We start from the raw sequence: 15561 nt of genomic DNA on the forward strand, positions 1-15561 counted from the left end.
AAGTAGTGGAATCATGTGGTTCCCTGGCCTCTCCATTATTACACAGCAGAGACTGGGCCTAGATATCTGGATGCATCATGGTTAAGGTCCCAGCAGAGGGGATCCTGCCTTGGTCACTAGGTTGGATGAGCACAGAGAACACTCCAAGAATGAAAATGAGACCTGCCCCCACATTACATTTTATATTCATAGGTTAGCTGAATAGGCTCAAGAAACCACTGTCTCTTTAACAAGAAATATGGCAAGGACTCTTCAGAGGCAGGATGCAATTTGAGGCCAAGGGCTGCATACTGAGGATGATAGTAGGAATGGCCTTGCCTGCCAGAAATGACATCACATCAGCCAAAGGTCATGTATTTCTAGAAGCTGATTCAGATCAGCCAAGCTACTGATAAGCTACTGAAGAGGGATGAGCCTCGAGGGTCATTCTTTTTTCTCTAACTCTTCATCTCTAACTTAAAATTCCATTTCTGCTGTCATGCAGCCATAAAAAAGGAATAAGATCTTGCCATTAGCGACAACATGGATGCTAAGTGAAATGTTGGCCTAAGAAAGACAGATGCCATATAATTTCACTCATACATGGAATCTAAAAAAACCAAACAAATGAATAAACAAAGAAAAAGCAGAACCAGAGCAATAAATGTAGAGAACAAACATGGTTGCCAGAGGGAAGAGGTGTGGGGGGATGGGCAAAATCAGTGAAAGAAAGTGGGAGATACAGGCTCCTGGTTATGAAATGAGTAAGTCATGGAATAAAGGGCACAGCATAGGGAATATAGTCAGTGGTAGTGTAACAGTGTCCTATGGTGACAGATGGTAGCTACACTTGTGGGCATAGCATAACACATAGAGATGTTGAATGTGTACACCTGAAACTACTGTAGCGTTGGGTGTCAACTGTACTCAAACAAAAAAAGTAAATAAAATTCCATTTCTGGAGTTAGAACTAATGATTCTAACATTCGTAAATGGTCTTAAATAGTTTCCTGAACTTGGGAATTGCTAATTGACCCATTTGAAAATAAATGCATTCCATAGGAGCTATATAACCTATAGATAACTAAAAATTTTTTGGTGCCTGGAAAAAGGTTGATAACATTACTGAAAATTAAACCAGGGCATTTCAGTGTGGTAGGATAAGATTATCTTTCTCCTAAAGATACGAATTTAAAGTGTTACATATCAAGAAATGAATATATGAAGTATATCTACCCTTTAGGGAAGGGTAGGATATTGTTATTGTAAGAAGAAATCTGAGGCATAAAACAGAAGCCTAAAATGTGTCTAGTGGAAAGCACACCTGTGTTTTGATCCATATAGGAAGGTATCTTTTCCTGTCTCAGAAAAAGTCTCTAGAGTAGTTCTCAAAATGCAGTCCTTAGACCAGGATCACCTGGAATCTTACTAGAAATGTAAATTCCTGGGCCCTACGCCAGACCTAGGAAACAGACTCTGGAAGTGGGGCCTAGCAATCTGTATTTTTTTAAAGCCCTCTAGGTGATTCTGATGTTAATTTTGAGAACCACTGCTCTAAATATATCCCTCAGTCCCTTCTAACAGAGCATTCTGGGATTGTAATTTAAACTTTATAGCAATGAAAACAATTACATTGCCCATACATTTTTCCTTTTAAAATTTAGATTTAAAAAAAAATCTGCTTGGAAATTAACCATGTTTTACATTGAGTGACATGAAGGAGATTGTTGTTAGCATTTAAATTACTTTGTGGTATGAGACTCTCATTAATTACTTATGTTCTTAGTAGCTGGTGCTTTATTGAAAGGACCTGTGCTAGCATTAATAAATGCAAACAAAGTGGAAGGTCCTGAGGTTAATGAGATAGTGAAACATTAATCTGTGTTTCTTCTTTAATGTAAAATGGAGACTCATCAGGTTCACTTTATATATTTTACATTTGTCTTTCTAGGAAGAACAAAGTATGCTAGCTATGGAAGATGAGGGCACGGTACAGCTCCCATTGGAAGGGCACTATAGGTAAGATATACATGTCAAAGCACTCGCTTTGAGTCATGGAATGTGTTGTTATATACTTAAGAATTGCATACTACGTGGATTCCTACAAAGGTTCGTTGAAGCTGCATTAGAATAGAAAGAGTTGAAATTGGGGAGTAGATTTTCCTGTCCTAGTACTAAGTTTTGACTGATAACTGGGTGAGTATGGCTAAATAGCTTACAATGAAGGCGGGGTGGGGGGCCAAAAACATGCTTGTAGTCTTTTCTTCTCATATTTTATAATGTTAGCTCTCTTTCATATCCTCTAAAAGTAGCAATTAAAAGACAGGTCAAGATTCAATACCAGGATAAATTAGCCAGGTAGTCACTAAATATTTGAATTCCGAGAGGTTACTCTTAAAACATGGCACTTCCAGAGAGATGATCTATTTCCTGAGTTGAAGGACTTGGTTGTACCAGTCATTTTAGGAAATATTTGTGTAACTCTCCAAAATATGCTAATCTTCTTTATGCACAAAGACATAGCAAAAGAATGCAAACTCTAGCATTATAATAAAGACTTTATTTGGTCTATTTGTCTTTATAATAAAGACAGTGTTTAGCCAAAAATTGTATGTATGCATATGAGACATATATATGATCTCAAAGTGCTTAATGGTAGTTTAAGGCCATGCCAGGAAAAAGGAGAGAATACTTTTCTCTTATCATAGTGTTGACAAAAAAATTGGAATCTTCTAGATCTTCAGGGTCTGCTGTGAAATCACATTCCCTAGGGTTTAAAAATATAATTATCTACCATGTAAGCATGGGAAGTCATTTTATCTTTTTTTAAGCAATATTTGAAGTTTTAAAATCCTGTTGATTCTTTCGTTGAATCAGTATATTCCCAAGTGTATTTTGTAGCAGCTTAGTCTCATATGATACCAGTCTGGAAAAGATTTTTTGGTTCGGTGCATTTCCATACAGCATTCCAGTTTGGAGATTCAGAATGCACACTGGCATACTAAAGAACCTAAGTGGCACTGTATTTTTTTTTTTACTTAATTTTATTTAATCCAGCATTTTCTACTCTTTTGCTCACAAGACTCTTTGTCATATAAATCATGAAAAACATGTATTCATATGACGTTGTTTTGGAAGCTGGTTGATCTCATGCTTTGAGTCAGTAAGAGCTGCCGGATTTGAGGAACACATGTCTAGACTGGGAAGGGAGGAAGCCTATGAGACCCAAGGTTTTGCTCCAGATCTTTGGTGTTCCTCTTAAAAGTCTAATTTGTTGCCCTCTCTGAACAAAACCACTCATGAGGGTCATGTGAGGTCAGCCTAGGATTTTGCTAGAACATGTTTTTTTTTTTTTTTTTTTTTTTTACAGCAGGCTATCTTTTCCACGTGTAGTAAGAAGAGTGCCGTTTTCTCACTAGAAACTTTCTTTGACTTGGCCTATGATTTATCTCTGCTGCTATTTGGTTGTGTTTCTAGCCCTGGGAATATTTTAGAGAGTTCTGAATGTCACCTATAATTGGTGCCATTTTAAAATGCAAGAAAAGCACCCAGCATTGTACATATCCTGATATTGCAGGCTCCCCTAGTCATTTGGAAAGACTTCTGCCAAACACAGACTGCCTTCATTTATCCAACAAATATTTATCGAGTGGGTACCAAGCATCAGGCTCTGTTTGAGTCTTGGGGGAGCAGTCGCAGACAAATGGTCAAGAATCCTCGTCCTCATAAAGCTTATATTTGAGTAGGCAGAAAATAAACAAATGAACAAGTAATATAGCACAGTACTTTAGATGGTGAAAAGTGCAATGAAAACAAAAAGCAAAAAAGGATAAGGGTGTTCTGAGGGGATGGAAATAGAAACTTTAAATAGAGTAGTCAGCAAAGGGCTCTCTGAGTAAGTGACATTTAAACAAAGGAGGGAAAGAGTGGTACCATGTAAAGGAGCATTTTGGGCAGAAGAAAGAGCAAGTAAAAGGCCCTGAGGCAGTAGCAAGCCTGGAGTGTTCCAGAACGGTCAGGAGCCCGTTGCATTGTGGCTGGAGAGGATGGAGCAGGGGTGTAATGGCAGGAGATGTAGTTGGAGGGTGAGGGCGAGGACAGAGCCTGTGCTCCATCCACCAGGTTTTTTTCTGAGCTAGTGAGAGCCCTTGTAGAGTGTGAGCAGAAACCTGAAGTTGATCTGCTGCGCTACGAATGTTAGGGCAGGAGGCTAAGCAATGAACACGTAGAACCTCATCTCTATAATTTGAAATAAATTAGGAAACTGTAGCCAAAATCAGTTTCTATAGAACTAGAATCTTTGATTTTTTATAGATTTTTAAAAGTAACTGTGAGAATGCTCCTAATTTTTAAACTATCAAAAATACTATACAAAGGCACAAGACTGTCCTATATTTAGTATCTATCTCTAGACAACTGCAGTTACTTATTTAATTTTTTAATTTCATTTTGGGTAAACTATCTAGAGATGATCCATCTGTGATCAATATTTCTGATGAAATGTCAAAGACTGCCTTGTGGAGGAACCTTCTGATGACTGCCGATAACTCAAAAGATAAGGAGTCAAGCTTTCCTTCTAAAAGGTTTGAATTCCAAAATAATGTGAATTTGTACTGACCCCAGTCATTAGTGAGAGAATAGTATTGATTTCCATTGAATTTAGGTCTATATAGCTCAGAAAGTTCTTTTTAAAAGTAGCTGGAAATTGTGATCAACACATTTGTTGGTTTTTCAATATCTCCCTTTCAAATTAAAAGCTCACTCCAGAACTCTGACAGTGGGGAGAAATAGTGCTATAAATGAGTCCCAATGCATGGCATTTTTGGATATTCATTTGGTCCACTCTTTTGCAGTAAGAGATCATTATATTTCCTCATCGCCCACTTCCCAGGACCCTCTTAGGTGTCTGACCATATTTTGCACTCCCCCATTATCCTTTCTGAAACGTCATATGCACATGCAATGGTGACTTTGTATTTAGTATATTTCCAGGCCCCTATCCCAACCCCCTGAAAATCTTCCCTAACTTCCTTATTCTGAAACTTTCAACTCCAGAAAGTTCTATGCATTCTTATTTCTCTGCATGCAAACATTACAAACAACTCCTACAGTTGTAGATGCTAAGTTTTAAATGCATGCTGGGGGAAGAGTGTGTCCTTAAATATAAAGTCATCACAGGATTTCCATTGAATTTTCCAGAATTTATAAATAAGAGTTCAAACTATCCAGTCTTCTTAGATGCTGACCTGAAGAAAAATCTCTATGTTATGCTTATAGCTCTTCTTATTAAAGAGTGATTGAGGGATTTGGGACAGTGTTTAATTATTAAATTCCTTTATTTTCATGACTTTAAATTAACTTTTTCTACTTAATTTTTATATTACATTTTTGCCATAAGCTCCCCTTCCTAATCACTCTAGAAGCTGATTCCCCAAAGGTAAGACCCTCTCCCTCAAACCTATTCCTTGGTTGTATTCCCTTATGTTAAATGGTGCCTGGTCAGCCTATGTTCTCTGTGTGAGTTTTGGGGAGGCAAAAGTCATGGAGAGTCTTGGGCTTAGATCCAGCATCAGACTGTTTATGGTGTTCCTATAACTACTCAGCTCTTTAAGAAGGTTGAAGCTTGAGTGAACGTTTTTTTCCCCCACATGACTTATATAAATACATCATATGTAAATCAACAAATCTCACAGAACTATGTTAGTAATGACATCAAATGTTTATATTGGGAAAAAGAAAATTTTTCCTTTCAATTAAGAAATTGCAAAGCTGGGAGCTTCCATTTATGCACTACATGCTTCCAAACCTGTAAGCTTTATCTGGCTTCATGAGAAATATTTGGAAACATGGGCTCAGAAAAGATGCTACATGAGGCTTACAGAATATCTCTTGTTGCTGGTTTTTGTCACCCCAAAATGGCATGCTGCTTCGGTGTCATCTCTAACCCCAAAAGACCAACAGTGATGTGCAGTCTTCATCCCAGAAAGCTGGAGATTAGTCATCTCTCTCTCTGTCTTTGTGTCTCTCTCCCTCCCTCCCTCCCTCCCTCTCTCTCTTTCTCTCTCTCTGACAACTACCTCTCACATACTAGAGGTTAATATAAGTTACTCAGTAGGCTCCCTCAAAGACTTTTGATTGATGTTTTCTGTCTGTAACAGGGCTTTAAAATCTTCATGTATTTCTTTGCTTGGCTCAAGCAGAAGTAATATTTTATTCTGAAACATGCTTTATCTTCCTTTCCCAAAGATCCCTGCTATAGTCTGATAGAGTCATCCTCACAGTAATTCTGTTTGGGTAGGAGCCTTGGAAGAAAATAAGTTATGAGAAGGGTAATTTCTCAAACCCATTGAAGTATGTGCTTGTGGACTCACGTTAAAAATTTGGCATTTCTCTGATTTTTTAAATGGGAACTCCAAGTTTATGAGCTCACAATCAAATGCCAGCCATGGGAATATGTGGAAAATTTGAGACAACTGAACTTACAGATTACTTTTCTTCCTGCACTAAATGCATCCAGAGTACAAACACTTTCTCTCTTTTCCTTTGGTTCAAGCAAAAAATTTTATGTCACGGTATTTTAGGTACTCCTTAAAGTAAATAGTAAAGTCAAGTGATGCTTTTCATCAGGAAAACCTCACTGTTTTAAAACAATGTAAAATACTTTAAGCAGGTCCAATTTTAATTAGGACCATCCTTTATATTTTGATATAACCGCTTGCTTCTTAACTCTTTGAACATGTTACCACTAACAAAAGATTCAAGCTATTGTGAATGGAAGTTTACCCTTAGATGTGATAAAATCGGTAGATTTCCATGTGAAAATATTTCTTGGTTCATGGTTAATGTCATCTTCCTAACAGTGGAAAGTGGCGGAAACAGTGTGGCTTCCAGAAATCCCCAAACCCCCAACCCTAATGACAATGCCCTCCCAAAGCCATTGCCTTCTCATGGTGTGTCTATTGAAGGCATTGAACGGTGATGACCAGGAACTCTAAAAATGTTATGTCTGCTAGAGTATTGGTTGACAAACAAAACAAAAACCTAAAGACCAAGTTATCAGGGTCTGTTATCTCTTGAGACCTAAGCTGGCTTCCTTGCAGTTTGTGACACCCCCCCATGCCCCCCCCCCCCCCCCCGCCAACTTGTTCTCCATCCTATCCCTTGCAGTTGGTCCTGCATGCCTATCAGAGTATCAGAGAAGCCCAGATATTTTTCCTTAGTGGAGTTTAGAATAGCAGTTGTATTTTCTCCATCATTTCTCTCACTTTTTCATTGTTAATAGTATTTTATCCAGGCTGACTGAAAGAAGGATCTAAGAACTAATTGCAAATTTGACCACATCTGTAAGATGTCTAATCTGATCCTTGTTCAACAGTGCAGTGCATACATGTGACAGTCTCCTCTGTGGCTTATTGAATTGGCTTCGCAGAAATAGGTCTCATTAAAAACCATATTGCACCAGAATAGGTGAGCAACTGCTATGTCTTATATAAAACTGACACCCAAGATTGACATTTCTTGGGAAGGTAGCTGGCAACACTGGAAAAAACAAACAAACAAACCAACCAAAAAACAGCACTTGGTTTTGCGCTGGTGGCAGAGGCAAGGCTCTGGGATCACCTTCTCTGCTCTCCTCTGGCCACCCACTCCCACCACCTTCTTATATCCTGGGTTCTCCTTTGCTCTGATTTCCTAGGCCTGTGCCCTCTCATGACCACTTGGTAAATGTTGTTCATAACAACTATTTTGGTGTGATTGAAGTATAACAGTTTTCATAGATCGCTTGGCAGCATGAAGGTAGGAAATCACATTCTGCTCTCTTCTGAAATACTATTTCCTTATATTTTATACTGTAACTCTTCAAAGGCAGGGCAGTGTCTCGTCTGTCTCGTGTCCCCTGGTCTTTGGACCTGCTATATGATAGATGTGTAACATATGCCTATTGCAATAGCACATCATAGATACGATATATATTTAATAAATGTAAGTAATCTATTGATTACAATGGAAGTTTCGAATTGATTGGAGTCTTGAAAAATGACCGTAACAAGGAATAAAGAGAGTAATAGTAAGAAGATAGGTTCAGTCGATAATATTTTTCATAGAAATCTTGAGCTGGTGATAAAATGCTTCATAGTGGGTTGAAATCTCATCTGATACCCCAACCACCGGTTTTTAAAGAAGGGGGAGACACCTCCGGTCACTTGCTTGGTTATGGTTTTGTAACCAAACAATCAGTATGACCACAGCAGGGCACCGGGAAGAACCACTCCTGTGAATTGGGCCAAACCTGCTGAATGTGGCTCTTCCACTGCCCGGTCACTACGGGTGCCCTTGCAGCGTGCTGGTCGGTAACCAGGTGAATGCCGGCGTTCGAGCCGCGAGAGAATGTAGGGACCCAAGAGTCCCAAAGTAACTGTCAGATGAGGACGCCGAGTCCCCGAGGGGTTCGGTAACTGGGCCCAGGTCCCGCGGGCCGTCGCGGCTCCTCGGGCGCGGTCACCTCTGATGTCGCGGCCTGGCCCCGGGCCCACCCCCAGGGCAGGGGGAGGCCCAGGAAGCCCAGGAGCCGTCACCTGGGAAAGTAGGGCAGCGGACACTTGTCACGTGAAAGGCACTTACAGTAGGAGACAGTGCGTCTTGCCGAGGGAGGGGTTAAGAGCAGAGTCGAGGCCCCGCACGGCCCTGGGCGCGCTGTCCCGGCGCTGGCGGGGGGCGGGGGGAGGCGTTGCTCACCTGCGGCCCCAGGGGGGCTCCGGAGGGGGGGAAAGCCCAGAAGGCCTGTTGCTCACCTGACGGGGGCGGGGGGGTGGGTAGCAGCCCAGGAGGCCTGTTGCTCACCTGATGGGGGGGGTAGCAGCCCAGAAGGCCTGTTGCTCACCTGATGGGGGGGGGGGTAGCAGCCCAGAAGGCCTATTGCTCACCTGATGGGGGGGGGGGGGTAGCAGCCCAGAAGGCCTGTTGCTCACCTGATGGGGGTGGGGTAGCAGCCCAGAAGGCCTGTTGCTCACCTGATGGGGGGGGGGGGGGGGTAGCAGCCCAGAAGGCCTGTTGCTCACCTGATGGGGGGGGTAGCAGCCCAGAAGGCCTGTTGCTCACCTGATGGGGGGGGGTAGCAGCCCAGAAGGCCTGTTGCTCACCTGATGGGGGGGGTAGCAGCCCAGAAGGCCTGTTGCTCACCTGATGGGGGGGGGGGTAGCAGCCCAGAAGGCCTGTTGCTCACCTGATGGGGGGGGGTAGCAGCCCAGAAGGCCTATTGCTCACCTGATGGGGGGGGTAGCAGCCCAGAAGGCCTGTTGCTCACCTGATGGGGGGGGGGGGTAGCAGCCCAGAAGGCCTGTTGCTCACCTGATGGGGGGGGTAGCAGCCCAGAAGGCCTGTTGCTCACCTGATGGGGGGGGGTAGCAGCCCAGAAGGCCTGTTGCTCACCTGATGGGGGGGGTAGCAGCCCAGAAGGCCTGTTGCTCACCTGATGGGGGGGGTAGCAGCCCAGAAGGCCTGTTGCTCACCTGATGGGGGGGGTAGCAGCCCAGAAGGCCTGTTGCTCACCTGAATGGGGGCGTGAGTGCCCAGAAGGCCTGTTGCTCGCCTGAACGGGCGGGGGGGCGGGGGACCATTCCAAAAGCACACTCGGAGAATGTGGCACGTCGTTGACCACGAAGAAAAGGAGGCCGCAGGGGGAAGGAGGTGTGAACCGTCGCTTGACGCCTTTGAGCAGAGTCCCCGCACCACGGCTTCCCCGCAGCAAGGGTTTGGCGCGGGCCGGGGTGGGGGGGGCACCAAGTCCCAGCGCTGGGGCACAGCCTGCGCAGCTCTGGGCCCGCAGGTGACAAGGGAGGGACCCGGGGGGGTGGGGAGGGCCCGGAGCTGCCCGCCCCCGAGCTCGGGCACTGGAATGTTCCAGAAAACCTGGAGGAAAAAAAAGCAGGGAAGGTGCTCCCGGGAGAAGGAAGAGAGGCGTAGACCGGCGGCGCCTTGTCGCCAGCTCACCCGGGGCTCAAGCCAGCGGGGCGGAGCTCGGGGCACCGGGAGGACTGCCCGGGGGTGGGGGGGAGCACCGTCCTGCCGAGCACCCCGCCGCGCGCCCCAAGACCAGACCCGGCCTGCGAAGGTGGCCCCCAAACACCTGCTCTGGCTCCGCCGGTGTAGACGCGGGGGCCGTGCCCGAGGGTGGGGCAGCCGGTGTAGACGCGGGGGCCGTGCCGGTCGCCCTGGGGGGGGGACGCTGACCGCGCGAGCTTGCCTCCAGCCTGCATGCCTTTGGAATGGTCTTAGGATGTCTTGTCTGGGTTTGGGCTCCCACTTTTTGGCATCTCCCCCCTTCCTGCGGTTCCTGGCCTCTATCTCGTGGAGGAGGGAAGGGGGTCTGAATTGTCGCCGCCTGTCTACGCTTCGCAGCGTGAAAGAGCAGCGATGCTAAGGGCCGGGGGTGCGTCGGGTTGACGGGTTTTGAGTCTGGGCAAGCAGATCTCACAGGAGCCGTGCGGGATGGCAATAATCCATTTCTCCTTTTGTTTCCCCCCCTGTAGCATCGAAAGCCGAAAAGAGAAGAAAGCTGACTCAGGGAAAGGTGTTGACAGGGAGACTTGTCTATGACTTGATCTTCAATTTATTTTTTACATATATATGAGAAGAGTGCCACAATTATTAATAAAACTGCTTTGATCATGTATTGTAAATTCTGTCTCTCATCCCAAATCCACCTTCATACTGTAAGTAGTGCGATCCTTGTTTCATTTCTGTGTTTAAACTTCTGAACCGTGAGACGCCCTTGTGAGCATATACAGTAGCTGATGCAAAAATCTCTGTGCTCCTTGCTGTACGTTAGACATTTGTAAACACTGGATTCTCATCGTTAGTTCGACGAGAGCAATAGCTTTCTTAAAGAGATGTCCTATTTACCTAGTTTGTATTTTCCTACTTTAGTGACCTGAAGCTACCTGGTCATTTCATTCGGAAGAATTTTGAAAGGTAGTCTTAACTGCTTTTTATTTTTTATAGCTTAGCATTAGTGACTTATTTCAAAAAAAAGAAAAAAAAAACAACAACAACAAAAAACCCAAATCAAAAAGGTTAGTTTGGAAGCATTTTTTAATAATTGTATTTGTGCATTTCCTTGATTTATTATGATACATTTAATACTTAAGAGTTTATATGTGACTAAAACTTAAAGTCATTTGAAAACATATGTAGAAACCTTTTACATAAGGTTTAAACAACTTGTTTAAAAGAATCAGAAACTAACCAGAGTCAAGTAGTGTTTGCTTAACAATTCAAGTTGTGATTACACCACCAAATACTAGGCTTGTTATGAAATGCTTCAGGAAAACTTTGTAAGTTTTGTGAGATTTTGAATATAAACATTTATCAGAAATATGCCGTTAAATTTCTCTCCCATTAAAAACAAATGTTTTCCAAATAAGCCTATCATATACATACTCGTGGAAGGCCACGTGGTGAGTCCTTGTACATGGAATTTCACTCCTGTATAGTTATTCTGCTGCTAAAGGTCACGTACTGCTTAATGCTGCTTCTGAATCATGTTCTAATGTTAGGCTGACAGGTCTCCAACTATATTTTTTTCTTCTGCAAAGCTCTTTTCCACTTTTTAATTGAATGCATGTTGCAGAAAAATAATCTTTTAAATGAATATTTCAGATTCTGTTTGAGAAGGTTCTGTAGATATTTCAGTCCATATGAAAGAATGCATTTTTACTAAGCTTTCACAAGAGGAAGGAAAGTTAAGAGTTTTTGAGCATTACTAAAAATACGGTATTTCATTCCATTTTAGATAATGTGAAGTTAATAAAGATGAAATCTTGTAATACTCTTATTTCCTAAGAAGGACCAGTGATCATCAATCTTATAATCTGCAGTGTCCAATTTTACAGTAATTCAGAGCTCTTCGGCTTTTCCAAGCTATTAATTACATATTCTGTACATAAGTGTACATGAAAAGTAAAAAAAAAAAAAAATCCTCTTGTGATCAAGCTTATGAGGGAAATAGAAAACCCCAACAAAGCCTCCATCAGATTCAACGTTTTGATATTTCTGAAAATTCCCCTCAGTCTTTTAAGGAGCCACTTCTTTTATGGAATGTAAACCTAAAAAAATATAAGAATAATTTGCAGCTAATACAGCCTGTGTTTATAAATGCCAAGGAAAATTACAAAAACTTTCCGTTCCAAGTGTGTTGCCTTTGTGTGTTTTATAATACAGATACTACATTGTAAACATTCCCATTGTTTTATGACTTAGACTAGCTGTACATGCCAGTCAGTCCCCAAAGCAGCCTCCTAGTGTTTTAATATATTAAAAACTGTTCTGTTACAAATGATCATGGTGAATTAAAACCTTCACATGATCACTTATTTGAATAAGCAATCATACCCAATGAAATTCTGTATTTCTGAGTATTTTTATAGTCATTTTGTTCTTGTGTGAATTTTAATGCTATCTCTATGTTAATCCTAATATTTTGAAATCATATAAAATATAAGAAAAAAATGTAGTGTTATATATTTCCTCCTAATTTCAGATTCCTGGTCAAAATTACTGAATATCTTGAATGTAATTTATTGCAAAGTTCAAGTAATGTGTAAATGTGACTAGGATATTGTGTTTTTCACAACTAAGAAATGTTATGTGGAAATAAATATTTATCCTAATTAATTTCCTTGCACATTTTAAATTGTGATGCAAAGTGTCTTGTCTTTTTTCTCCTTAGTGTTACTCAGTAGATCAATGTAGAACATTTTGACTGAACATAGTATTCAAATTTAAACCCCCCTGTTAAGAAAATTTGGTGACAAAAACACTTCAAGAGTATTCTGACAATTTGAACTTTATGAAAAGAATATTATGAGAGCTATAAGGATATGTCTCTTCATTTTTCCAAAAAGCAGTGACTTGGGTGCAAATGGCATTGCTCCCAAGACTAGTCAAATCTTCCAAGTTCGTTAGTAGGATTTCCCATAAGTAGAACCCCTTACCTTAGACTTCTGTTTCCAGCACCCCCCGCCACCACACACACACACACACCATGGGAAAAGCAAAAGCATTTCCTAAAATCTCTCTCCTCCCTGCTCGTTACAATGGGTCAGATGGGACCATCATTCTTGTGTAGCCATCTGGCAGTGTGTTTGGAGGTAATTACATTCAGAACTCTAATGTAATGGTTAGTATTTTTCTTTTGACTTGTGAGTTTACTTTATAATTGCTACCATTTAACAGCCTTTGATATTGGGAAGTTTTTTTCCTGAATATAACCTGAATATCTCCTTGGTGTAGTTTAAATCCATAGCTTAATAGAAACTCTTCACCAATAATTCACAAGCAACCCATATTTCAACACTCTCCCTAAATCTTTTAGGACTTGTCTTAAGTCTTAAAAGTATGCTCATTATTATGATTTTTTTTTTCTGTGCACTGATCCACTCTGTTCCTGTTTAACTGTTCACTCCTGGTCACTTGACTATTTTACCATGGTTTCAGATTTCTACCCAAACGTTATAATAAGTATCTTGTATATTCATTCATTCAAATGAAATGACATGGGATGCCTGGGTGGCTCAGCGGTTGAGCGTCTGCCTTCAGCTCAGGGTGTGATCCTGGAGTCCTGGGATCGAGTCCCACATCGGGCTCCCCGCAGGGAGCCTGCTTCTCTCTCTACCTGTGCCTCTCATGCATAAATAAATTTAGAAAAAAAAATGAAATGAGAGTCACTTGGATATGGTGGTTCTCTAAATATGTATTTGAAAAGGCTGTTCGCAATCAGTACCTTTGAAGAAGCCCAATATTAAAGGGTTACTAGTAACACTTGATTTTCTAGATCTCTTTGGGTTTTTCCTCAGAAACCTGCAGCTCACTGATACAACTGTCACTCCATGTCAGTCTCTTTCTTTTCTTTCTTCTTTCTTTCTTTCTTTCTTTCTTTCTTTCTTTCTTTCTTCTTCTTTCTTTCTTTCTTTTCAGATTTTTATTTATTCATTCATGAGAGACACAGGCAGAGGGAGAAGCAGGCCCCAAGCAGGGAGCCCTACGTGGGACTCGATCCCAGGACTCCAGGATCAGGCCCTGGGTTGAAGGCGGCGCTAAACCACTGAGCCCCCCGGGCTGCCCACCCGTGTCAGTTTCTATTGGTGTATTGGCCACCACTTTTCGAGCTGGAACTTTGAAAATAGAACTGTGGTCCTTGCTTTTAAGGGCACAGTAGACACATAGCTATAACACAATGTGATATGTACTGAGTTGGCTGTATAACGAAAGCAGTGAATAACTCAAAGATGGATCTTTGACTAGGGTAGAGTTTGAGGAAAATGTTATATAAGAGGTAGCATATGAATTAGGATGGAAATGGAGAAGGAAACCTACTCCAAGAGCTGCAGAGATTCTCAAACACATGCCAGTATTGAAATAAAAATGAAATAAAAAAGTAAAGATGTATGGTGTAACTGAATCCTGACATATTTGATATATGGCATATTTGGAACCAAGCAAACAGCCCAGGGTGGTGGAGTGTTAGGAGAGTAGTGAAGACCTGTAAGAAAAGGTAGAACTACAAGTAGACCACATTATAAATGATGTTAAATTCTATAGTAGGATATTCGAACTTTATCCATTAAAAGTTTTGAGCAATGGAAAGGCATGAATTTTTGGAAAGATTAGTCTAGCAGCACAGTAGAGAATATAGTGGAGAAAAAACGTGGGATTATTTCCTTAGGGATCCTGCACCCAGGACGACTCTGAGGCTCAAACCAAACTCTCTGTGAGTGGTCTATAAACTTTTATTATGATTGAAACCAAATAGGCTTAAACCTTAGGTACTTAAGTAACTCCAGACACAACAGCTTTATTATAAATTATTTCATATAGAATAAGATCTGTATCTGGAGATAAATATCATATATATAGGTATATACGTATATATATGATGTTTTGGGTTGTATTTGAAAAAAAAAAGTTCCAAAAGCATGGTTATCAACAGTAATCTTGAGACTATTAAAGAAATCTAAGTGTAGTACAAAATTCAGCCAATGGCAGCTCATATGGATCCAGAAACCACCTTTCCCCATCCACCTTTTCACTCCACTCATCCCATCGTTCTTATCACAGACTTAGCTTTATGTCTAGGTACTCTCGCCTTCTGATGTGTATAGTTATAGATTTCTGCCATGTGACTTCTTCCATTTATTTATAAGCTTCTTAAAGATAAGAATAGAGTTTTATCCCTTCTTTATAACTCTCTAGAGTCTAGGTCTGGGACTGGCTCTTTATCCAGCTGGGAAAGGCTGTGGACAGAACCCTAAGTAAAATATACAAGATGCTGCTTCTCAGGTTATTAAGAAGGATTAAAGATGGAAACAAATGCAGTATGGAAGCAAAAGCAAATGCTTATTGAGCACCTTCATGGGCTCAGCCCCTGTAGGTAGACAGGGGCACCTAAGGTGGGGACCTGTGTAAGCTATAGAGTCATCAGTGGAGTCATCAAACCAGGATAAAAAGCTAAATAGCTGTGAATGCGGGAGGTGGAGGGAGGGAGGAAGGTGCAGGGCATGGATATAATGCCGGCAGAGTAGATAC

The 15561-nt window shown here is 41.7% G+C and overlaps 1 protein-coding gene across 22 annotated transcripts in view; it reads left to right on the plus strand.

Moving 5' to 3' along the window:
• The window catches only part of SLC4A10 (solute carrier family 4 member 10), a 289593-nt gene extending 276923 nt beyond the window's left edge, over nt 1-12670 (plus strand). For 8 of the 22 annotated variants that reach the window (XM_072751727.1, XM_072751726.1, XM_072751735.1 and 5 more), the window contains 4 exons: nt 1931-1998; nt 4446-4562; nt 5378-5416; nt 10509-12670. In XM_072751727.1, the coding sequence (XP_072607828.1) occupies nt 1931-1998; nt 4446-4562; nt 5378-5390 (198 nt within the window). In that variant the 3' untranslated portion in view covers nt 5391-5416; nt 10509-12670. The remainder of the gene's footprint in view (nt 1-1930; nt 1999-4445; nt 4563-5377; nt 5417-10508) is intronic. The other 14 variants (XM_025994161.2, XM_072751725.1, XM_025994159.2 and 11 more) reach the window with 4 other exon arrangements.
• Nucleotides 12671-15561: the final 2891 nt, after the last annotated feature.

The sequence above is a fragment of the Vulpes vulpes genome, chromosome 3, assembly GCF_048418805.1.
Source record: "Vulpes vulpes isolate BD-2025 chromosome 3, VulVul3, whole genome shotgun sequence".
Lineage (NCBI taxonomy): Eukaryota > Metazoa > Chordata > Mammalia > Carnivora > Canidae > Vulpes > Vulpes vulpes.